The sequence below is a fragment of the Colletotrichum costaricense genome (genome assembly GCF_030867565.1).
Source record: "Colletotrichum costaricense strain IMI 309622 chromosome Unknown Scaffold_9.1, whole genome shotgun sequence".
Taxonomy (NCBI): domain Eukaryota; kingdom Fungi; phylum Ascomycota; class Sordariomycetes; order Glomerellales; family Glomerellaceae; genus Colletotrichum; species Colletotrichum costaricense.
In genome coordinates, this window is record NW_026848238.1 from 2,014,053 (window position 1) to 2,036,377 (window position 22,325).

General features: G+C 50.4%; 8 protein-coding genes across 8 annotated transcripts, besides 1 other annotated feature; 3 read left to right on the forward strand and 5 right to left on the reverse strand.

Moving 5' to 3' along the window:
• Positions 1-351, reverse strand: CCOS01_09474 (uncharacterized protein; the record flags this gene model as incomplete). The annotated part of the gene is made up of 1 exon (XM_060457633.1): positions 1-351. A coding segment is annotated over one exon (351 nt), but the record flags the coding sequence as incomplete, so codon positions are not given.
• A 766-nt stretch (positions 352-1,117) lies between these two features.
• CCOS01_09475 (uncharacterized protein) lies at positions 1,118-1,375 on the reverse strand (the record flags this gene model as incomplete). The annotated part of the gene is made up of 1 exon (XM_060457634.1): positions 1,118-1,375. A coding segment is annotated over one exon (258 nt), but the record flags the coding sequence as incomplete, so codon positions are not given.
• A 5,407-nt stretch (positions 1,376-6,782) lies between these two features.
• On the reverse strand, positions 6,783-10,059 carry CCOS01_09476 (uncharacterized protein; the record flags this gene model as incomplete). Its single annotated transcript, XM_060457635.1, has 5 exons — positions 6,783-6,808; positions 7,121-7,637; positions 7,785-8,155; positions 8,410-8,871; positions 9,465-10,059. 5 exons carry the CDS (start codon positions 10,057-10,059, stop codon positions 6,783-6,785), a joined length of 1,971 nt encoding a protein of 656 aa, XP_060312335.1.
• A 1,992-nt stretch (positions 10,060-12,051) lies between these two features.
• CCOS01_09477 (uncharacterized protein) lies at positions 12,052-12,483 on the reverse strand (the record flags this gene model as incomplete). Its single annotated transcript, XM_060457636.1, has 1 exon — positions 12,052-12,483. One exon carries the CDS (start codon positions 12,481-12,483, stop codon positions 12,052-12,054), a length of 432 nt encoding a protein of 143 aa, XP_060312336.1.
• Positions 12,484-15,456: 2,973 nt separating this feature from the next.
• Positions 15,457-16,119, forward strand: CCOS01_09478 (uncharacterized protein; the record flags this gene model as incomplete). The annotated part of the gene is made up of 2 exons (XM_060457637.1): positions 15,457-15,665; positions 15,702-16,119. The coding sequence occupies 2 exons, from the start codon at positions 15,457-15,459 to the stop codon at positions 16,117-16,119; spliced, it is 627 nt and encodes a 208-aa protein (XP_060312337.1).
• Positions 16,120-16,224: 105 nt separating this feature from the next.
• Positions 16,225-16,305: a sequence feature (Short protein (CCOS01_09479, KAK1524392.1) was converted to a misc_feature.).
• A 935-nt stretch (positions 16,306-17,240) lies between these two features.
• On the reverse strand, positions 17,241-17,795 carry CCOS01_09480 (uncharacterized protein; the record flags this gene model as incomplete). The annotated part of the gene is made up of 2 exons (XM_060457638.1): positions 17,241-17,292; positions 17,362-17,795. 2 exons carry the CDS (start codon positions 17,793-17,795, stop codon positions 17,241-17,243), a joined length of 486 nt encoding a protein of 161 aa, XP_060312338.1.
• A 978-nt stretch (positions 17,796-18,773) lies between these two features.
• On the forward strand, positions 18,774-18,944 carry CCOS01_09481 (uncharacterized protein; the record flags this gene model as incomplete). Its single annotated transcript, XM_060457639.1, has 1 exon — positions 18,774-18,944. One exon carries the CDS (start codon positions 18,774-18,776, stop codon positions 18,942-18,944), a length of 171 nt encoding a protein of 56 aa, XP_060312339.1.
• Positions 18,945-19,551: 607 nt separating this feature from the next.
• Positions 19,552-21,621, forward strand: CCOS01_09482 (amino acid permease; the record flags this gene model as incomplete). The annotated part of the gene is made up of 6 exons (XM_060457640.1): positions 19,552-19,819; positions 19,878-19,933; positions 19,987-20,163; positions 20,235-20,427; positions 20,478-21,292; positions 21,361-21,621. 6 exons carry the CDS (start codon positions 19,552-19,554, stop codon positions 21,619-21,621), a joined length of 1,770 nt encoding a protein of 589 aa, XP_060312340.1.
• Positions 21,622-22,325: the final 704 nt, after the last annotated feature.

Genomic DNA, 22,325 nt, shown 5'->3' on the forward strand with positions numbered 1-22,325 from the left:
TCAGCACGCCTCACGCCGCACGCCGCACGCGCTTGCTCCTACGCCTGCGCCTAGGACCATGAAAGAAGGAGGAGGCATATGTAGGAAGTACGGAGTATGCTTCGTGAGGGTAGGGGACGGCAAGCCAACGGATGGTGCCCTGGTCCCGTCTGTCGCCCTGCGCTGCGCTGCGGTCTGCACGCCTTGCCGCAACGTCATGCATGTCTGTCTGGCTTTTATGGTCTTGGCTCTCTCTTCTGCTTCGACAGTTCGACTGACCTTGATGGGCCCCGCTCCATTATCATCCTGGGCGCACGCCGGGCGGTGGCACCTTATTCCAAATGGACTTGCTTGCGTTTGCCGGGCAGTACACTACTGTGTACATAGGCATCAGAGCATGGCCCCTCTTGTTCCAGTCTAAGAGCAGCAGCTTTATGGGCCATATCACCCTATCGAAAGAGGGATGAGGATGCCTACGCAGTAACCTTTCCCTGGACGATGGCTGCGGTGGCAGGACTTGAGCTGGACTGCCCGGACTGTACATAGGACTGGGGCTAAGGTAGGTTGGTACCGAGGGGGTGGAAGGAGGGTTTCTCGGGGGAGTGTGCATGGCCAGGGCTTTTGCAGAGGGTTTTCGCTGAACAAGAGGGGCATTTGCATTTTTGTTCCACTGGTGGCTGTTTATAATTCGTTGTTGGAGGTTTTGGGTTTTGCAATTCTCTTCAATTTTGGGGTGCATTTGATCTTTTTTGTGAGAATTCGCGAATCAGTGTAGCGAATTGCTGTGCATCGGAGGAGGGGTTATTTTGGAGGAGGGGGGTTTTTCGATGTCAGGGCTGGTGATAAGTGTGAGGTGACTGGTCCGATGGGATGGGATCTGGGTTGAGCCAATGAGGGTTGTGGTATATGGGTTTGGGACTTGCGGTCTGGATATCCATCCGTTGTCTTGGAGATGCCATCAACTGATTTCTAGCCCACAAACCAAGGGGGCCCCCGACGGGGAAGACACTATTTCGACACGCCAGAGGAGTATGGCCGAGCCTGAGAGGAATCGAGGTTCACAGACTTCCCTTCCTCGGGAAGACAATGGCTCCGTGGGATTCAAGTCTGAAGCCAGGTGACCTCAGCTCGCACTTGTTCATCGTCCCGACGCAATCACGGGAAAAGCGAGAGCGAGATGGCCGAGGGCCGCATCATCACCGCGAAGCCACTCACAGCAGCAACGTATGTGTAGGTACGCAGTATACGGATACCACAGCCTCGATTTGGCATGTCGTTGAAAGACGCGCGCGTACGAAACAGGTACCACCGGTGCACCACCGATGGCCAGACTAAGAGTACAACGTGCAAAACCCAGGCCCAAACGCCACAGCCGGCCGATGTACCCCAAACACCTGGGTCCGGATAGGTCGAGGATGGTTGGTCAGGCATGTGGTGAGGTAAGCGATCCCTGGAGACATGTGGCTTAGCCTTGGCTTCGTAATCCTTGTCAATGTGGCACAGTTCCTCTCTTTCCCTGAAGTCCCAGGGGACCAGCGGTGATGACGACCAATGAAAAGCTCGGATGGACGGGCATTTCGAGATTCGCCACCGACCGGTGCCCCCGTCGTCCGGATCTCCCGCGTGCGAGGCGGGTCTCCGGGATTTCGGGTCGCGCTGAAGAGAGAGACACGCAAGGGGGCAAGGGGCAAGGGGGCGTAAAGTCTGTCCGGACCTCAACACCCCCTTTGAGGATGTTGTGACTCTTTTTTTCTGTGGTGTTCTATAGAGAATGACAAATGGTGATATCAGGTTGCGATACCCAACGGAATGGAATCATGGTGGTACTTGCGATGGAATGTATCTTTTGGATGATGGGGAAAAGGACACGCCCCCTCTGAGGTAAGTCACTCAAGTACCGGCTTTTGCTCCATGTTTACTGGTGAATCTGGTACCGCGTGGGTTATGACGCAGCGTTTGACAGAAGTGCGCCGAGTGCGTGGTGCGTGGTGCGAGTGTGAGTGTGAGTGTGAGTGTGTGTGGCGGACTCGGGCTGCACTGCGAAAGTTCCAATCCAATCTTGGGCAGCAATATCTGAGAAAAAAACACGCTGCCACCATGCACAATGAGAGAGGCATGCGCGCCTGCGCGCTGCACCACGACCAGGCTGCATGCTGATGCGAGGTAAATCGACAACGCATTTCATTGGAAATTTTTTGCAAGCTGGTGTCGTGATCTGCTTCTTTCTTTCTGCCCTCTTCCTTTCCTTTCCTTCTTTCCTTCTATGAGGTGAGGTTGAGTCCGAGAGTTGAGGTAAGGTACCTGAGGGTTTTCTTTGGGCGGCAGGGGACCGGGGGGGGCTAGACCGATCCATCTGCTGACGAATGTCGCAATCTTTCAAGATTTCCGATTGCGAATTTCGATATTTGGGCGATGGATTGACAGCTGGCATGAGGTAAGGTGAGGTCAGGTAAGGTATAGTGAGTTGTCTGTATTCTTTACCGTGCTTTTTTGATTCTCTATTCTGAGTTTTTCCACCCCTTCGGTTGACATGTATGTGGCCTCGCTGGTGCTACATCTCATCGCCGAAGCATCGCTGACGCGAGGGCGTCTTATCTGCGATTTTTTCTCACCTTTCAACGCCCCCAATCTCCGAGGCGTTGTGTGTGTGGTTGGTACAAGACCGCCGGGTGCACCATTACGACCATCACGCACCCGAAAACTTGGGTGTGTGATTTGTTGGCGCTGAGCGCACACACCTTGTGACTCACACCTGGAATTTTTTCTTCTCCGAGTTGCCCGGTTCAACCACTCTCCCTTTTCTGATTTACTCGCTTTCACTCACGGCGTGTCGGGAAAGGGGAAGAGGCTGTGCAGAGCCCGATGATGAGTGGGATTTGATTGGTTGATATTGTGTTTCGGGAGGTACGGGTGGCTGGGTGTAAGCATGCTCTCGGGACAAGTGATAGGAGATTGAGGCCAACGGGGAATATCGCCACTCTTCTGGGGTCCAGAGATCGGATGCGCTGGTGAGGATGTTGCTTTGGGGGCCAGGCACCGGGTGCGATGACGACGATGATTCCGTTGCCTTGGGATGGTGGATGGTTAACCGGGGAGGGTTGGGGAGTTGATGAGAGCGAATCGTTTTGGTGAAGCTTTCTTCTTCAGGGATGAAGAATGGTCTGGGTGTAGGCAGCAGTTGTGACAATCCGTGAATTGTGATTGAGAGTAGGATTGCTTGTGCTTGTATGGGCGACCAGTCCCGTGCTAGTAGTTCAGATCAAGACGTGTATTGCCGTTATGCTATGGTTGTAGTATAGAAAAGGCTCGTACTTCAAAAGGATGACTCGTATCTTCAGATTTCACATGCCGCAAGTTTGGAGATTTCAGTATTCTTCGAATGATTGTGACGAATGTCAGTCCGCTTTGATTTACATGATTCACGCCTCGTGAAAGAGACTTCGATGACATGCCGCGACACTTGGTAGATGGGTATTGTAGCATGTCCGGCACTCATGATGGAAGATTACACACCCCTCTACATCATCAAGATGTCACATCCGTCGTCTGTCCTATGATGGAACTCCTATTGGAGGATGAAGATCTCTCCATATTGAAGACTCAGGACAGTGTTCACGCACTGGGCGGCCGTGAATCTGCAAGTTGGATATTTGATAGGTCAGGCTTACGAGCTAGACATTCCCAGTCTACCGGGTAGCTGGTGGAACGCAACGCGGATGCCTTGAGCCTCAAACAAATGTTGCTGGATGAGTCGTGATACAGATCACGAGCCTGAGGCAGATGACTCCTCGTTTCTCAAAATGTGCCGTGAGGGAGGCCTCCAGCGTTCTTGCAGGCTGTGGACAAGTACATCTGGAGTCTTCAGCGTGTTCCAAAGTGTAGCATGTGATTTAGTATGAATAACGCCATGATGTCTCATAGAAGATGATGCCTTTCAAATCCAAGATCTCATAGGTTTTGTGAGATGAGTCATAGTGATGCTCGAGTCTAAAAGGCTGTGTCGCTTCGACTACCTCGCATGGGTTTACATCGTGAACGAGACGGCGATGCCTCGATACCTAGGACTTGTGTATCTCAACATCTATCACATGGTTTGCGAAATACCCATATTGCGTTTGCCTGATAGCGAGACTCGTCGACTTGCTGCGTTGGCCAGAGTGAAGAGTCACAGGACATCACCGCACTTACTCGCATATGTCAATGAAGACTCTACGAGTACCACTCATATCGCCACAATGCTACGAGCTGCACCATATCTTGCGGCGGCGTTTTTCTGCCTGCCTGCTCGCCTCCGCCTCTTGGTCGATTCTCTTCTAAACTTTGGATGCTGATGCCCGTCGAGAGCTGATAGGCATACGTACGCGCTGCGAAGCCTTGCTAACTGAATGGAGTCCACTTTCTTTACGGCAAAGGAGACCTCCCACTTCATGGTATGCCATATTGACACGAGCAGGCTCGGGACAGGCCCCACCCGGCGGGCAACCAGTTTGATACCACGATAATCCCGGAGATATAGCCACCTATCGGAGAGGAGGAAAGAAGATTTCCGTCTGGAGCTTTTGACTGCGGTTAAAAATCCGGGGTCTAACTTTCACCGGAAATGCTATTCCCAGAGCTAGAACGATCTTATGGGCCCCCCTAGATGTTTCCCTTCTCCGAGATATTGTCATCCACTTCTAGATGAACTACTGTGTTTGAGATCTTGGGCAGAGATCACAGGTAGGTATGTAGGACATGGAAGGAGACTGAGTGAGCCAAAGTCTTTGAAGGCTCGGAAGACTTATCAGGATCAGCTGACGTGGAACAAAGATCACCCAAGGAAAAAACGATATCTCGTAGTTGCCAGAAGTCATATTCATTGTTGTGCAGAAGAGAAGACCAAAGGCGCTCACGGGGAGAAGCACAGGACAGCTCATACCTCCTTCTCCCTTTCCTTCCCATGTTGTTTCCAGCCTCCGCAAGCCCGCACATGTTCCCTTTTGTGCTGCTCAACCCCAGAAGCATGCCCGAGAGCCACTACTACTCAGAAATGTCAAAAAAAGAGGTACTATTCCAAAGGTAACCCCCAAAACAGCAAAAGGTTGCGTCGAGGGGGAATCGAACCCCCGGCTCCCCGACGCTGCTTGATGGCAACGGAGAATTTTACCACTAAACCATCGACGCCAGTGGAAGCAGATGAGCTGTGATGTCCTGGAAGATGAGAATGTGCATTGAGTAGGGATGTGGTATGGGTGGGTGGATTGTGGTTAGATTCGTGAGGGTTTGGGACCCTGATTTGTGTGGAGCACGCGACGGTGAACAGGGGTTTGGGCCGCTCAAGATGCTCTTGCATGCAAGTCTAACTGCGATGTCTTGCTCGCTTGCTCAGTAATGTCCGAGGTTGCCTTGTTGTCAAAAATGAACGATTAGACCTGAGCCTGTAATTACGTCAAGATTTCCAGGCCGCATCCTGCCTACGTGATCCGTCGGTACTTGTTTCCAATTTTGCCGAAGCATCCAGCCCCGATTCCGCGCCTTGACCCTGATCCACCAATACAGTTTCTTGCAGCGAATAGCCTACGGAGCGCACTATTCCGTAACGAACTAAACAATGACGACTTAAAGTCTCTAATCTTTGCCACGGTATTTGAAGCAGAAGTTCTGTAAGTTATCAAGCTGAAAGAGGACGCCCTGGATATTGGCGCTCCTGGCCGAAGACTGGAGGTAGAGGCACAGGTCTAGAATTTCTCCGGAATAGCCACTAGTTTCGACAAATTGGCGACGCTACCGTTTTCCAAGTGGAAGTGGGCGGAGGAACTGTAGCTGAGCACTAAGTACGTGTAGACGCATGTTGTGGAATGATCTTGTCACCTTGAATAAATATCTAAAGACCTGAAATGAGACTGTACGTCTCGTGTGACTAATACCCATCTGACCCTCTTAGAGGATCATGAACAATGGCAATACATCAATGTCGAGTTTAGGGTTTCTGAGCCATCGGAGAGAATAGCACGTCTGTTTTGGCGTCACTTGATCCCTTGAATCTTACTGTAAAGATTGAGGATTGTATTTGAGTGATTCAGAAAGGAAGAAGACTGAGTATGGAATCTCGGAATTGCGAAGACGATAACATACTCCTGGTATCATGTTGAGGTACTGCAAGCTGTAGCATGCGTCCTCAGCAATGTCTATGGCCTTAATTCTCTTTTTATTAGGCGATCGTCTACAGGGTGCGTGGACTTTTTTCGGAAAGAAGGTACAATTTGAGCACTGAGCAGCAACAGGAAAACGTTACAATGTCCTCTCTTGGGCGTTTCGTGCTAGTGAGAAGCTTGTGAATTATGATTACGGATATAGCCTTTCGTCTTAATACATTGCTTATTAAGATATGAAGTGAAGATAAGCCTATGAAAGGGTACTCAAAAGCCCGAGCTAACGATACAAACTAAAAAGGCTCATTGTAACAGAAGGGATGATCCTTCGACCCGCCAAAATTGACTTTGAATTCAAGTCCCTTTCCCTCTTCTTCCAAGTCGAACCCCACACAGGGATACACTTTTCCAAACCTAAGACTGTCGGTGGCTTTCGAGAAGGCATCTCCTAAAGTTCGATCAATACCATGTGAATCAAGCTGTGGATCTTGATACTTGAAATCTACCCATTTCCAATCTTTTACCGTTGCGTGTACAGAATCATTGTCCAGTACTTGAGTACAAACAAATACCCACGAAATCAGGGTATCCGGAAGTCCCGGCGCCTCCGAAGTCTGGGCTTGGAATGGAACCATAGCCATTTTCAACAAATAGCTCCCCATCATCGCTGTATTACGCCCACGATCCTTTGAACCAACCTAGCATTGTGTAGTAGATGTTGTTTGGAAGACTCGGGTCACAGAACCCGATTCCCAATATCCTGCAATGACTTATCAATTTTCGGCGCTCAGAGGTAAGGTGATAGAGTCGGAAGCAATTTACCGAGAATTGGAGTTACGAAGGACTTCGACCTCGAATTGAAATATTCTCTCGATGGAGGGATACTGTGGTTGGCGCGTATACACCCTCTTAGGAGGTTCGGCGATTGCCTGACGACCTTCATCACTGTTGGAATTAGATATTCATTCATATCATTTGAATGTGTGAACCATTGCATAGTGATGACATACCGTGGGCGGTTGGGTATTTATCATGGCCATCGACGGGTTCGGAAGTGACTTGGAGGCTTTCCTTGTACTGGTCCCAAATTAGGGTGGCGGGACTCCTATAGTCGGGTGTCTTATCGATTTCCCCAGGTTTCGAGTGGTTGTAGAGGCTTCTGAAGGTTTCCTCGAGGCAGAAACGTTTCAGGTAGTCCATAGAGGACCAATTGTCTTCGTCAAGGCCATTTTGATCAACACTGTGATCTATCAAGATCTGCACAAGCTTCTTATCGCGAAGTAAGATTGCTACGTGGTAAGAGGTCTTCGACTTTACCCATGTCTCCTGCCTTCGATCGCCCGCGAACTTGTCGAATGCCTTTTGAGCGCTGGCTGGAAGCTCTTGGACAGAAAGCTCATGAAGGAATGAGAGAATTAAAGTGGTCTCTAGCAGAGCTTGCAACATGTTCCCAATCAAACCGTGGAACTGAGAGGATTGGGAGAAGGTGAACTCCTTCAGGCGGCGGAGTCTCTGGGAGTCTGATGTCTGTGCATGCAGGAGAAGCAACCGAGCAGCTTCTACTCTCCCATCAAACAGTGCTCTGTCAAGTCGGGTCTCGCCTGTTAGACTTCCTTGATGAATTTTAGCAGATGGTTTCTTCAGTAAGAGAGTTAAGGCTTGTGAGTCTTCTACATCAGCCGCAAAGTGTATTGGAGTATACTCCCTCCACCCTGGAGCGGCCTGATTCACGTCATCTACTTCAGGGCCCTGATGTTGAAGTAGTTGTTTGACAATATCGTGATGCTCACTCTCACAAGCCCATGAAATAGGCGGCTGTTGATAGCTAGAGTCCTCGGCATTTATGGTCTTGGGCCATTGCTTCAGGATATCTGGGACAATTTCTGAAAATCCCTGTTTGCAAGCTGTGACCAGCAAGGACTCATGGCTATAGTCGAAAGCATTCTCTTGCACCTGGCCAGGGCTGCCGGCGCTCAAGAGATAGAGCGCAACATCTTGGTCCTTGCGCTCAATCGCCCTGTGTAGGGCTGTCCTTCCTTCCGAATCTGTTGCCAGCAGATTGCAATATTCTGATACAAGCAGCTGAGCCATCTTTCTGCCACGAGCGTAATGAATTGTACAGCTGTTGTTTAAGTCAGTGCCGACTAAAGGGACCGCTCTGGACCCTTTAAGCAGTGTTTTGGCGACCTCTTTGAGGCTTTTCTTTCCAGCGGCGAACATGAGTGTCGTGATGCCGCGAGAGTCCTTTGCTAATGAATCTGCTCTCATTCATGCAGAAAGAATTTGAACACCTCAGTACGGCCGCCGATAATCGCATAGCGTAAAGGCGTGCACCCATTCTTGTCTTGGGCTTCGATGTTAAAGCCTTTCCCCTCTGGACTACGGATGCTATCGTCGTCTGCAACCTCAACTGCAATATGAAGGAATGATTTTCCACTGCTGTACCGGCAGCTTGGATCCATCGCAAACTTCAAAAGTGCGTTGAAGCAGGGATTGAACATGCTCTCAGAAACATTGGGAGAGCCAGTGACTGAGGAATCGGTGTTTTGCTGCGTCTGAGAGACGCTATCGTCTCTTTGTCTTGTTGCATTTTCCACAAGGTAGTCAACAAATAATCTTCCAGCCTCGTCGAGCTCATTTGAACGCGATCCCATATGCAGAAGCTGGGTGATCAACTTCGTATGTCCTAGCCTGGAGGCGATGTGAAGTGGTTGGCGGCCCCAAGAGTCCTTCTTCTCAAGAGATTGTTTTCCGCCGTGTTCTTTCAAGAAGTCAAGGGACCCCAAGTTTCCAATTTTCGAGACCAGATTGAGAGGAGTCAGGTCGTCAAGTCCACCGGCTTGAATTACGCTCTTACGCGCTTCGCCACTCAACTCACTCAACACAGATGCGAGGCTTTTAGATTTCCCAAATAAGGCAGCGATATGGATCGGACTCCGGCCTAGGCTGTCCAGTAACTTAGGCAAGCGGTCGGTCCAGACTGACGGTTGGGTGAACCATGAAAATGTTGAATTCAGGGTCATCAGCGAGATATCCATAATGATACGGAGTCCAACCAAAAATATCGCCGACTCTTGAAACTTCTTCTGATGCGTTACACATCGAGTTAGTAAAGCTCGATCGTCTTTGAAGGGTTGCAAAACTTAAAAAAAGACTTTACAGATCATCCTGACTCAGTTGGTGTGAAGTTTGATACACAGACTATCGTGTTTTTAGCCAAACGCAATCGTTTTGGGAGTTGCAGTATTCTGTGTCACTTACATCAACACCCGCCGCGATCATCGCCAGGTGATGCCGCGTGAGGCCAAGAGTGTTCTTTGCGAAGATTTTGTCTAATTCATTGGACTCGCTTACTTCTCGAGAATTCTGGAAAATATTTCGTGACGGTCTTGGCAGCGGTAAACAGGTCGAGCTTTGCCATGATGCCGGCGAACTTGGGGGATTCGAGATGTCTTCCAATAGCTTCCAGCTCTCGACACAAGTCCGAAGGAGGCGTCATCTGTTCATCATACGGCTCATGAGCGGAGGACAAGAAGTCGACTGTAGCCACAGCAATGGCAACGTTCAACTTGTCATCTTCGTTGAGCTTCTCGCCCTTTGTCTTAATCGTTTCAACGAGCTTCTTGTGACAGGTCGCTGTTTTTACCCATCCACGCCCAGGGCCAACACGAGGCATCAATCTGGGAATTCCCTGGTCAGGCAAGAGATTCCTAGAACTGAGTGCCGGGATCATGCAAAGAAGGATGTCAGTTATGCTCCCTAGGCCGTATGATTTCATGCTTCGAATGACTTTGGTAAGTTTACGGTGGCGAAGTTGGGATCGGAGCCATGTCTTAGCAAAGTCGATCGAGTCGAAAGTCTGTGGGACTTCTATCTCTAGCTCTTGTTTGACTCCATCGGGACCTGAATCCAGACAGTCTCTTGGAAGGAACTCCGAAATATTCCACATGAAACTGGTGAAAAGGTGTTGGGCCGAGATGGCCGAGAGGGACGCCTTCGACGTAATCCTCAGCTCTCTGGCAGCTGTTTTGTCTGCGTCACTGTCAATCAGGCTGTATAAATAAGCATCAACTTTAAACATGCAACACACCTTTGGGCGACTCAAAGCCGTTGATACAATCACTATTTCAACATTTGCACCCCTTCCTTGGCTTTTCTTTCGCGTTGGTTCATCGCTCTTGGGAAGTATTTCCCTGTCATTGCTTTCTCCGTGGTCACCTTTTCCGTCTTCACTTTCTTCGTCTTCACATTTTTCACCACCACTTTCTTCGTCATCGCTTTTGTAGTTGTCTCTTTGGTCGTCTTAAGTCGTAGTATCGCTCTATTCAGCGACAAGGCTGTCGACTCACCAAGAGACATCTCGTTTCAGGACGTCATTCAGCTCTGTCGCGAACAGTATCTTTATTGATTTCAACGTTGCTGTTATCAGTGAGCTATTGTCAAGCCTTACTTTTGGTGATTCGCAGACAAAGGTCACCTGCAGGTCTCTTACTGTATCCCGGCAATATTTGCAGCTGCGCAGATTGACCTATCCCAACTATGTGCTGGTCATTCAACAATCAGAATCCACCGTTACGCCTTTCCATACGGTATCCCAGAGTAATATTCCACGCAGCTTGCACAAAAAATGGCTTTAGAAGGCTTGTCCACCCAGTCCAAAAATGCGCGGACGATGACGCGTGATTGCAAGGCGTTTGTCTGAATATTGTCAGGGCCCAAAAGTGGGTGGGCTGACTTACATTGAATCTCGGATCTGCATGTCGCCCAAGGCTTCTTTCGAGGGAACTCTGGTCTCAACACATGGTAATGGGCTTGCGTGCACCTACATCGATGGCCATGAGGATCCTCAGGACCTCAGCCCATAACAGGCTGACCTATGTATCATAGCGACTGAAAAACACAGCCATTGTCTAGCAGCTGCTCGGTCATTACTGAGGCAAGATGGGTGTGTTGGTCTAGGATGAGGCTGGGGGACCTAGAGCAAACTGCCCGCGAGGCTAACTATCAAAAGCTGTCACGAGTTATGGCACGCAGTAATGAGCATATGGAGCAGGAAGGTATCAAGAATATTGGACTCAGGTGCGTGGAGACATGACGAAGAAAATGCAACGTAGGCCGTGACCTTTCTGGTGTTGAGCACAGCGGCGGTATCCTGTCTTGAATCGCGGCCGCATTGTCTAACAATCGAAGACTGGCAACAATGACAAGGTCCTCTGGGATTTGTACCTTCTGGAACGCAACTGGGAGGTCGCGTTGCGATTATTATCTTTTGTTCGGTGCCGATAATACTGAGAGTAATGATACCTGACGTAGGAGTATGGAACCTGATTTGGCAGTGATGGATTGATTCATTGACAGGTTACAACAACAACGACTGCGGCAGCTATGGTCTCCAGCACATCGGCGGTGAGCATTCAATGCATCGAATAATATATCGATTGCAAGAATATTCTTTGAGCCTATCTCAAGATCATTCTGCGAATCTGCAGCAACATCGGACTTGGTTGCACGGCCCTTTTTTGGAAACCAAACTAGCGATGTCGCCTGTTCTTAAAGCACGAGTAGCATTACAGGAGTGGGACTACTGTGGTGGAAATTAACCTCAGCGGCCGCAGTTAGACACTGTCGTGATACAGATTACGGTGAAGTATGCCACTGAGAGGCAGACCATGGCGACCAGTTGCGCTGCTCCCTTCCTGGTTGATCAAAGAACCAGAGCGACTGATAGCCAGTAGGGGTTCTGAGCTACACTCATGACTAGAGATACATGGTCAAACCCAAGCATCCTAGCATGGAGGCATTGAAACGCTGAGTCTCAATCAAGTCTGAACAAGAAAATTAATGGCATCATTAACAAAGAATTAAGTATTATTGATCTTAAAATGCCCTTCGGCCCCTTTCCCTTTGCAACATTCCTCCACACGTCCGCCACTTACTGCGGTCAGTTGAAGCTGCAAGGAACTTGGATGACCCAGTCGGGGTAGATCAGATCCTTGTTCTTGATCAGGCCCGAGTTCTTCTGCTGCAGCACATCCGCAGTCGTACAGAAGTCATAGGCGATCTTGTTAAGGGTGTCGCCGGACACGACCACGTAAGCGCCATCATACGCCGAATTCTTGGCGCAGTCTCGCTGTTTGCCGGCGTTCCAGTGGCACGGCACCTTTAGGTTCATACCAGGCTTGATGTTCTGGATGTTGTTCCACTCCTTGATGACCTGAGGTGACGTGCAGAAGTCGGCGGCGAGAATGTCGAGTGTATCGGATGAAGTTGTGTAATACCAGCCTTCCGAGGCCTTGGTGTGCTTGCAGGAGCGACGGAGGGCGGCGGTAGAGCCCAAAGTAGCCGCCATGACCAGGAGGAAATCAGAGCGCATCTTGAAATGATGTGATGGGCTTAATTTGTTTCGGGGAATAAATGTTGGCAGTTGGTTCTGGAGGATGGGTAGATGCGGAAAAAGAGATTCAACGAGAGCGCCGCAAAGTGGGCATTTATAAAGCCGCTGCTGAAAATGTGCAACAACGCATCTTACGCTCATTTAGTGTCTGACACGACGCCTCATCAAATGGTATCGTGAAGCCAAAAGCTTGTTGTCGGAAAGCCTTAATGTTCACCTTCAAAATCGCAACATGATACGACGAACTAGCCGCACGGGCCGTGAATTGCTCCGCCTTCTGGAATACTACTTTATTTAACTTCACGACGGCCCCATCGTTCATCTCCCGCCGTCGGGTTCACCGTCCACTCTGGCTGTCTACATCTTCTTGTTTCGCCTTATTTGTCTGAAAGTGACAAGTCTTATTATCGACAGGCTCAAAAAGCTGAATGCACAAGATAGTCCCCGGCCGCGGGAACGTAGTGGCTCAGATGTTCTTGAGTGTGCGACATTCTGAGGCATATGGCTGTGACTTGTCGAGACTAGAATCGCAGTTTAGACTCAAGTCAGCTATGCAATGCACCGGAGGGTAAAGTGTGAAGACTTGAAGGTATGGGTACTCTCCGGCTTTTGCGATGCCGAAGGTAGTCGGCTGACTCGCTAAGCGTGGCACGAGCCGCGATAGTGGAGTTGTAATATAACAAGTATTCGATGGTCTATCAAATGCGAAGGTCTTTTGGACAAACCGAACGCCAAGTCGGCTGGAAAGCCCCAAGCATCTGCAGCTGCTGTGCCTTGCAAGATGTTCGTAGTAAGGTAATTGTTTTTGTGTCTCGATTCCTGATTCAAGCGCCATAGCCTATGGCAATTTGATCAAACCCGTGACACGGCTATAGCCGGGCCGTTGTCAAACGGAAGGGAATTGCCGTTAGGCTACGATAGTTGGGCACCCACTGCTATATCTTTGAACGATGGCTCTGATTGGCTGTCCTTGAAGAAGGCCCGGTTGGCCGTAATGGCCCCAGCTGAACGCCTCGCTGGACAGGTACGACCACATTCGGAATTCATGCTGGCTAATGGGTGCTCAGTAGTCTGAAATTGAGCATGAAGAATAAATGATGCAGATCAAGTATCAAGTCTTCCATTCTTAGTGGTCAGGCTCAAAATCTCATCTTTCATCCACCAAAGCCTGAAGAGGCCCTCAGATACCAAGCACCTATAGTGATACCTCCGGAGTTCTTTCTGATGTAGGCCTTTGTGCTGCCCAGGGAGCCGTAAGTCTACATAGACGGTTCTTCACAAAGCGAAAGTTTTGCTCTCAAACAGACGGGACTGTTCTTATTAATGCCACTAATGTCTACCTTATCTCTAACGAGTAAGAGATGGAACGGGGTTGCGCTTATCGATTCTCAACTGCCATCTCGCACATCATTGACTTAATTTCTATCTTTTGTCGAACAAGTTCCAACAAGATGAGATGTAATGACGGAATCTGGTGATGAACTTCGCGAGTCATCAGGACCAGCCTCATCGATAATGCCTCGTGTCAACAGAGGCGGCCAGTCAGTACCTGGCCAACTATGTGACTGCATATTTGAAGTGCTTTTCTCATTTGGTTGGCAGCAGACCACGTATCAGCATTTATATGCAACATTGCATCTTTCGGGTTTATTGGACCATATTATCTATCCTTTCCCAGGGCATGCAAAGAGCCATTGAGGGCCACTTTCTCTCACCGAAGCCACGTTACACCAGACCGGCCAACGCCGGTTCTACTCGAGACACATCATCCCTTAGTCTCAGTATTTCACATAACGTGATGATTGGTGTTGTAGATCTGAGTATGTCATTCGTACTCGCCTGTATCTTAGGTGCCTGACAGCGCGCGTTACGTGTCACTTGGCGCAGAACATACTCTGCGGAAGTAACCCAAATTTTGAGAGGCTCATTATATACGTCGATAAAAAACATACAGATCCTTCCTCTCCACTAGATCGGTAGCACGACACTCGCTTCAAGAGCTGCATCCTAGAGTTGTGCTTTGAGAAAGTGTGAGCATCCCGACAACCGTTCCCCATTTGCCTTCGACGCACGGCCAATCCGCCGGCCATGTCGACATATGAATACAAAGCACTACCGGATCCAAGAAAGTGCATGAGACTGCTGAAGCTTTTACCAACTTCTGATGTGAAACCAACCAAGCTTGGCGCCGAAATGATTGTCTGTCTGCGCGAAGAAGCACCATCATACCAGCCCTTGTCCTACACCTGGGGTCAGCAAGACGCGTCATGCTCAATCTGGCTTAAAAATGCCGGATATTCTACATAGAAACCTTTTTCCATAAGACCGAATCTCGAGTCGTGCCTTAAACAGCTTCGGAACAAGGAAGCTCACATATTATGGATTGATGCGATCTGCATCAACCAAACGGACAACGTCGAGAAGGGCCATCAGGTCGCGACCATGGATCTGGTTTATCAATCGTAAAGCATCGTCATATGGTTGGGGGAGTGGTCAGAGAATAGCGATGTCGCCCTTGATCTTCTACAGTCATTTCGAGACTGCCTGGTCGAAAACGGGCACGAAGAGTTCGCTTGGTCGAGCCGGTTGTCCGACCAAATCGCAGAAGCAGGGGAGCGCTTTGGGGAAAATCAGACGCACGAGCAATGGGCAGCATTCGTTGGTCTGATCAACAGGCCTTGGGTATCGCGGCGTTGGGCGGTTCAAGAGGTTGTTTTATCTAACCAGAAACACGCTCACTTGGGTAGCCGGACCTTTCGTTTGGGCTATCTCGTGTGGCTCTGTGGGTTTGGGTCTCTTCAGCTGAAATCCTACCACTTACACAAAGAGCCATCAGAGTATAGCAAATGCCGAAGAGTTTGTGGAGACCATGTTTACACTCATAAGAACCCGACACTGGTGGTGGATCCCATCGACACCATATTACGAGTCTGGCGGGCATATAGTGCAGTTATGAAAGGAGACAAGCCATCTATCACTTTGGAGAAGCTATTAGACAGCTTTTCAGGACTTGAGTCTTTTGATGCCCGAGACGGTGTTTATGCCTTCTTGTCAATGGCAAGTGATATTGACACTGAGGAATGGTTTCCAGATTACTCAGACCAAGCTACAACTACGGAGATCTTTGCCAAACCTACATTGCATATCATACAACAGACTGGAAGTCTAGATATCATCTGTAGACGCATACACGACAGGTCCTTCTCTCTCTCTGTCAGCCACCCTTCCTCCTGGATCCCGTGGTATGGCCTTCAGACCATCGACTTTATGCCCGAACATTCACATCGGTTTCATGGATACAATACAAGGTCCCTAACGACATTCGGACAGCCCTTATCCAGACTAAGGCTCGGCCAAGAAGGTTATCGCCCAAAGCCCTACCCGACATGCAGTATTGCTCGATGGAGAGAGATGATCCTCTGTGACGAATGCCACAGCAAAATACAAGGCACAGGGTACGAGTGCGTCGACTGCGAGAAACTTGATTTCTGCTACGAATGCATTGGTACGGCCAGCATCGTGACACCTCATCACAGCCCGACTCATCAATTCAAGGCACACAACAACGCGGTCTACTTCGCCGAAGCATCCGGGTTTCGTGCCCCCGGGAACTAGGAAAGGAGATCGCGTAGCTATTCTACTTGGTTGTTCAGTGCCGGTTATACTAAGGGAAGTAGGATTCTTTCGCGGAAAGCCCGCGTGAGCACTGGTCGGGGAGTGCTATGTTGATGGGATGATGGAAGGGGAGTTCATCGAAGTTGCAGACAAAGTGGGGCTTGAACCAGAGGGAATTGTCCTCATGTAGCGGGAAATCTAGGACATTTGGTAAGGTGACGTTGAGATCTTGCTCTAGACGCTATCAGGTCCCTGGGGAATCAGCAACTCCTTTCAACTCACCTCAGACCTGGATCAAGCATCAGATAGAAAAGCTTTTGCCTATGATAAGCAGTCGGATATTGCCACGTAACTAATATGAAGAAATTCGGCTCCCCATTACTCTGTCACTGGCATGTGCCGATCTCCCCCTGTCGTTCAAAGCTCACTGGTTCGAAGTGTAGTAGGTCTGGTCCCCGCTGAACAAGGTGTGGTGGAATGGACAAGGACCACTCTTGGACGCCCAATGGGAGGGAAATTGACAGGGTAGTTCTAGGCTTGGCCGTTCCCTATGATGCTGTGTGCCCCTTGTCTCGGTGATATTTCTCGAAGTTGAAGGCAAGACCGAAGGCTGGCTTAGTGCAAGACGCCCGGCCTTGGTAGACGACTGGGAGCTGATGCTTCGGTTACGACTCGTCTGCTGAAAGAGCTGTAGCGTCAGCAAGAACAACCAGCCTGTCGTTGGAATAATGTAGCAAGACCGAAGCCTTTCGTAGATCATCATAGTTTGTACTCAGTCTGCAAGCCTCAAAGGTGCTGCAAGGCAAGCCGTGGAGATTCAAGAGATGTTGCTGCAGTATCGCAGCTCGTGAGTAGCGGCAATCCCATTCGACTTGTACGAATCCCGTTGCAAACACGGAAAATAACGGCCGGGGATTCGTTTCAGTTGAATGGGAAGCTCAGGTATGTGTTGCGCTCCTCGGGCGATGCTTCGATGCTAGCTGACCAGTACGGAAAGGGGAGGTGAAAGAGGTGGTGTGAACGGTGTGGCATGGCGTGTTCGATGGGCGTAAGTCAGCAGGCCGGGTGCTACCTGGGACGGCCTGCGGGTGTGCTAGAAGGTGTTATGGGTGCGGGGGGATTCAGCCTCTCTCGTACCCTGACGACGTGGCTGGCGTGCCGAGACAACGACACCTCCTAGAGAAGGCTCAATCAGCAGCCCTCCAAGACCAGGTAAGCGGCACAGCCTCTCGATTCAAGAAGGTCGGAAGGGTCCAGACGGCCGATGGAATATGTCGAATTGAAGCTAAGAGATAGGCGAAGTGTTCGCCATGGATTTTTGACAGGAGCTGCTGGCCCGAGCCTGTAAACGAGGCCCACAAACCATAGGTAATAGTGATTTTGGGAGGTTGTGTGGTGTGATGGTCGGCCCAACCTAGATTTTGGTGCTGTCTGTGCTCTTGGAGCGATCCGAAATGGTCTCTTGGGCCCGTGTCTTTGGCAGGTGCAAAGGCCAGTGGAAGGCGTCCAAAAGGATGGCACTGGGGGCTTATCTGGCCGTGGCGAAGGTGCCAACACCGATATTGCAACTTGGCGGGTGCTTGGTACCAGTCGTGAAGCGTTGATAGAAGCTGCCAAAAATTGCCAACCTGTTGGCGATGGTTGGCATTTCTCGGCTGGCGAGTGAGACGGCGCATATTTGTGGGTTGTGCATCGTTTGTCTCTGGGCGACCGGGGGAAACGAGAAGGCCGGCGGCGGTGTTTGGGGAAAGCCACGGTAGTCTCGGGGAAGTATCGGTCGTGTACCCTCTCGGAAGAGTTGTTCGTTCATTTCAAATTGCGAATACGTAATCGCGTGTGTGATTCAGCGTTGCCATCTCCAACGCTGACTGGCCTGGAGGAGATGTTCTTGGTTCGGCCAAGAGCTCGGCAGGCGTCCCAAGTCTGCAACCGCAAATGGAAGGCGCTCGCGGAGAAGAGAAGCTTGGGAAAGCAGGAATGGCATTTAATCATAGGCCCAGAGTGTCAAGCGATTGATGTAGCGATGGTGCTTTGCTTCATCATTTTGATGGTCTTCTTGTGGCGTGCGCGTGCTCCATGTTCAGTATGGAAGAAAGTGAGCTGTTGACGATTAAATGCTATTGTCGATCATTGATGGTGCCATGGGCGGCGGTTGAGCGCAAGGACGGCCGGCAGTTGCTTGGCGAGAGACGCGCTTGTCAGACGGGAGTCATGCCGGGGGGAAGGATGATGGCTGCAGTTGTCCTAGGCTTGATTTTGGTCGAATGTTGAAAGGTATGAGAGCGGCACAGTCGATAGAAAACAATTTCCTCGTTCTTCACAGACCATGCGTGCCTCTCAGTATCCCAAAGGAGGTCATGAGTGAAAGGCAGGTGCGTCTGGGGATCCTCCGTTCCCTCCGTTCCCTTCCCTCCCCTCTTACTCCTTCCAGGCCACAACCACCCGCTGATTCCTCCTTCCTCCACGTCCGCCGGCTGCCTTACCTAATCACGCAGGTACTCAGGTACTTCCGAAGGGCCCACACCTCTCCGCCAAGGTCGATGCCCCCCGCCGCCCCTAGAAGGCGCGGAACGACCTTCCATGCAGCTGCCCGGGCGGGCTCCGCTGATAATGGCAGGCTTTAAAGCTACGACTCCGGTACGCAAAGGTACCTCATGATGCTCTCTTCCCCTCCCATGACAGAAACACACCATGTTCACCCGACGTCCTCCTTGTTTTCATCTCTTCTCTTCCACGTCAACCTCCAACGTTCACGCCCACCACCATCCAATGCTGGTTCTAGTCTCCCTTTCTCAAGCCCAACTTGCCAGCACCCAAGGCTCTAATCGATTAACCCGCAATTTGTCAATCATAAGCTTCCCTAGAAACTCGACTTTCACCTTCTCTTCTCGTCTAGCACCCCGTCAGCTTAACTCCACTTCCCCAACACTTGGCCTTCCTCTGGCCCTTGGCAGACACCCATCTTAATCTCTCTGGGTTATCCATCCATCCTGCGAGCACTGTCACTCGCCGAGTAGCACCCTCGACCTACGCATACGTTGCTCTGATCCCGCCCGCATACCTTCGCCGCAGATAGCCATGTCCAGAAGTAGTTTCCCGGCGCGACAAGGCAACGCCGAATGGGATGCGGGCATGCTGGGTTGCTGATAGGATGGGCGACGAGGTCGAGGTGGTATCCTTGATCGGCCGCGTCTTCTTCTTAAAACACCCCGTCCCCCTCTCGACCGCAAATGATTTCTCCTCTCCTTGTGATTCACCACAATCCACTATTTCAGAACTGCCTGATCCCTTCCTTGCACTTGATGCCCCTGGGCCTCCGAACCCATTGTTCGATCCACCTCAGCCTTTTGTTTCGCAAAAGGTTCCAAGCCATACCAGTAACATTCTTTGCCCGAGGATTGCGTCAAAGGACAAGCCAAACACTTGGCCGAAATGGCGACCGAAAAGGATGTCCATGATGGCGTCTCGACCCCCGAAACTACCCAAGTTCAACCCGAAAGTCGTACCGAGGGCGTCCAGGGTAAGCCTGGAAACGCCATCGGCGAGGGCCATCTCAGCCATGGAGGCGCGAAGCGCGACGACGACTTCTACACTCGAAATGGACTCAACTTCGAGTCCTTCAAGCGCCGAGATTATGGACATGGCATCGTTGAACTTGACCGTACCATGAAGACTCGTCACTTGCACATGATTGCTATTGGTATGGAAGCTATATGTAGCTACTATGTATATCTTTACTAACCTAGTCGTCCGCCCAGGTGGTTCCATCGGTGCTGGTTTCTTCGTCGGGTCTGGAGGTGCTCTGGCTACCGGTGTTCGTTCTACCACACCCCGCACATACTCGAATATCGCGCTGACCAGACATAGGGGCCCGGGTCCATTCTTCTCGACTTCTCGATCATTGGTATCATGATGTTCAATGTTGTCTACGCTCTTGGTGAACTCGCTGTTATGTATCCTGTGTCCGGTGGCTTCTACGTATACTCGACTCGGTTCATCGATCCTTCTTGGGGCTTCGCAATGGGATGGAACTACGTCTTCCAAGTAAGCCGCTTTACCTCTTCGACTGACCAAGTCTTCTTCAAGTGTCATGATGTGTCTAATACGGGTGACAGTGGGCTATCGTTCTACCGCTTGAGTTGACGGTTTGTGGTCTGACAATCAACTACTGGGAAGGGGCCAGAGACATCAGCCTCGCTGTGTGGATCACAATCTTCTGGGCTGCAATAACCTTCATCAACGTTTTTGGAACTCTGGGATATGCCGAGGAAGAATTCTGGTCGTCCCTTCTTAAGCTTTCGGCCATCGGTAAGCTTACACTCATCGTGACTTTCACCACGCACTCACACCTTCTGCAGTCATTTTCATGATTGTGGCTCTCGTACTCGTATGTGGCGGTGGCCCTGCCGGTGGTCGCTATGACGAGTACTGGGGGGCGCGGTACTGGCACGACCCTGGCGCCTTCAAGAACGGCTTCAAAGGATTCTGTGCCGTATTCGTTACTGCTGCATTCTCTTTTGCAGGTACCGAGCTCGTTGGCTTGGCCGCTGCCGAATCCAGCAACCCCTTGAAATCCTTGCCAGGTGCCATCAAGCAGGTCTTCTGGCGTATCACCCTGTTTTACATCCTCGGCCTCTTCTTCGTTGGCCTCCTCATCAGCTCCAATGACGAGAATATTCTCGGTGCCGACAACCCTTACGCCGAAGGTACATCACCGTTCGTATTAGCCGCCAAGTACGCTGGTCTAAACGGATATGATCACTTTATGAATTCTATCATCTTAGTTTCAGTCCTCTCACTGGGAGTTTCGTGCGTCTACGGCGGCTCCCGTACTTTGACGGCTCTTGCGCAACAGGGCTATGCCCCCAAGATTTTCACCTACGTCGACAAGTCTGGCCGCCCTCTGCCCTCGGTTGCTGTCCACCTTGTCTGCGGCGCTCTTGCCTACATCAACTTGGACGCTAGTGGCGAGACGGTCTTTAATTGGCTTCTTGCCATGTCGGCGCTTGCTGCCCTGTTCACATGGGGATCTATCTGTCTGGCTCACATCAGATTCCGCAAGGCTTGGGCCTATCACGGACACACCGTCGATGAGATCCCTTTCAAGGCTGCCTTTGGTGTTGCCGGATCCTGGGTCGGTTTGATTCTTTGCATTCTTGTGCTAATTGCCCAGGTAAGCTATATTCTTTCCCTACATCTCACGGCGCTTTCTTTCTGTATCCTGTCTGACCTCGAACGCAGCTCTTTGTTGCCATCGCACCCGCAGGACAGGGCAACGAGCTCAACGATGCCGCTGGATTCTTTGAGGCCATGGTTACCGTCCCTGTTATCATTGTCTTCTGGATCATTGGCTTCGCCTGGAAACGCACTGGTTGGCTCCGCACCCACCAGATGGACGTTGATACCGGACGCCGCGAGCTCGACTGGGAGGAGATGAACCGCTACAAGGCCGAAGTTGCTTCTTGGCCTACGTGGAAGCGCATGTATAACAGATTCTTCTAGATCTGTGTAAGCGCCACAGTCAAAGAAAAGCCAGTGTTTCATCCAGCGAGCAAAGAAATCAACATGTCGCGGGTCAAGATACAGGCAGCAATCTAGGCGAAGTCTGATTTCAGTATTCTGTACTTGGATACCACACACAGCTTACCGTCTTTCCTAATCTGACTTTTAATCATCGTAAAAACCAAATATTCTTATCTGCCCCCCTGTTCTCGGCTTATGTTTGTGAGACTTTGATGAAACCCACCCCCTAAAATGCCATGAGCTTGGGAACACAAAAGGCATACTCCGTTGTCAACCGCAAACGATGTTTTTGCGAACCGCTCATGATATTGTCTCTGTGAAAGATGCTTGTAAACGCTTAACCCGTCGAGATCTCCAACATCTTCGTGAACACCAAACCGGGGCAAAGTTGTAAGACAATTGACCCAACCTGAATGCCAGCAGCGTCCAAGGCTGGAAACACTTTGCGGTACGTATCGTAGAGGAGCCAGTTGTGAGGGTGTGTATATGGTATGTTGGAAGCGTGTACCCAGTACTCAGCGTTCCATGTGGTCTTGGATCATATGCAAAAAGAAGCAGTCTAGAATGTTTCGAACATCCGCTGATTTGGGTTCCGACGTAACTACGAGCATGCTACAGACGATGCGGCGAATGACAAGCTTGGGTGTCTGGGCGCCATGTCTGGGCGCCTCGTCATTGCTGAA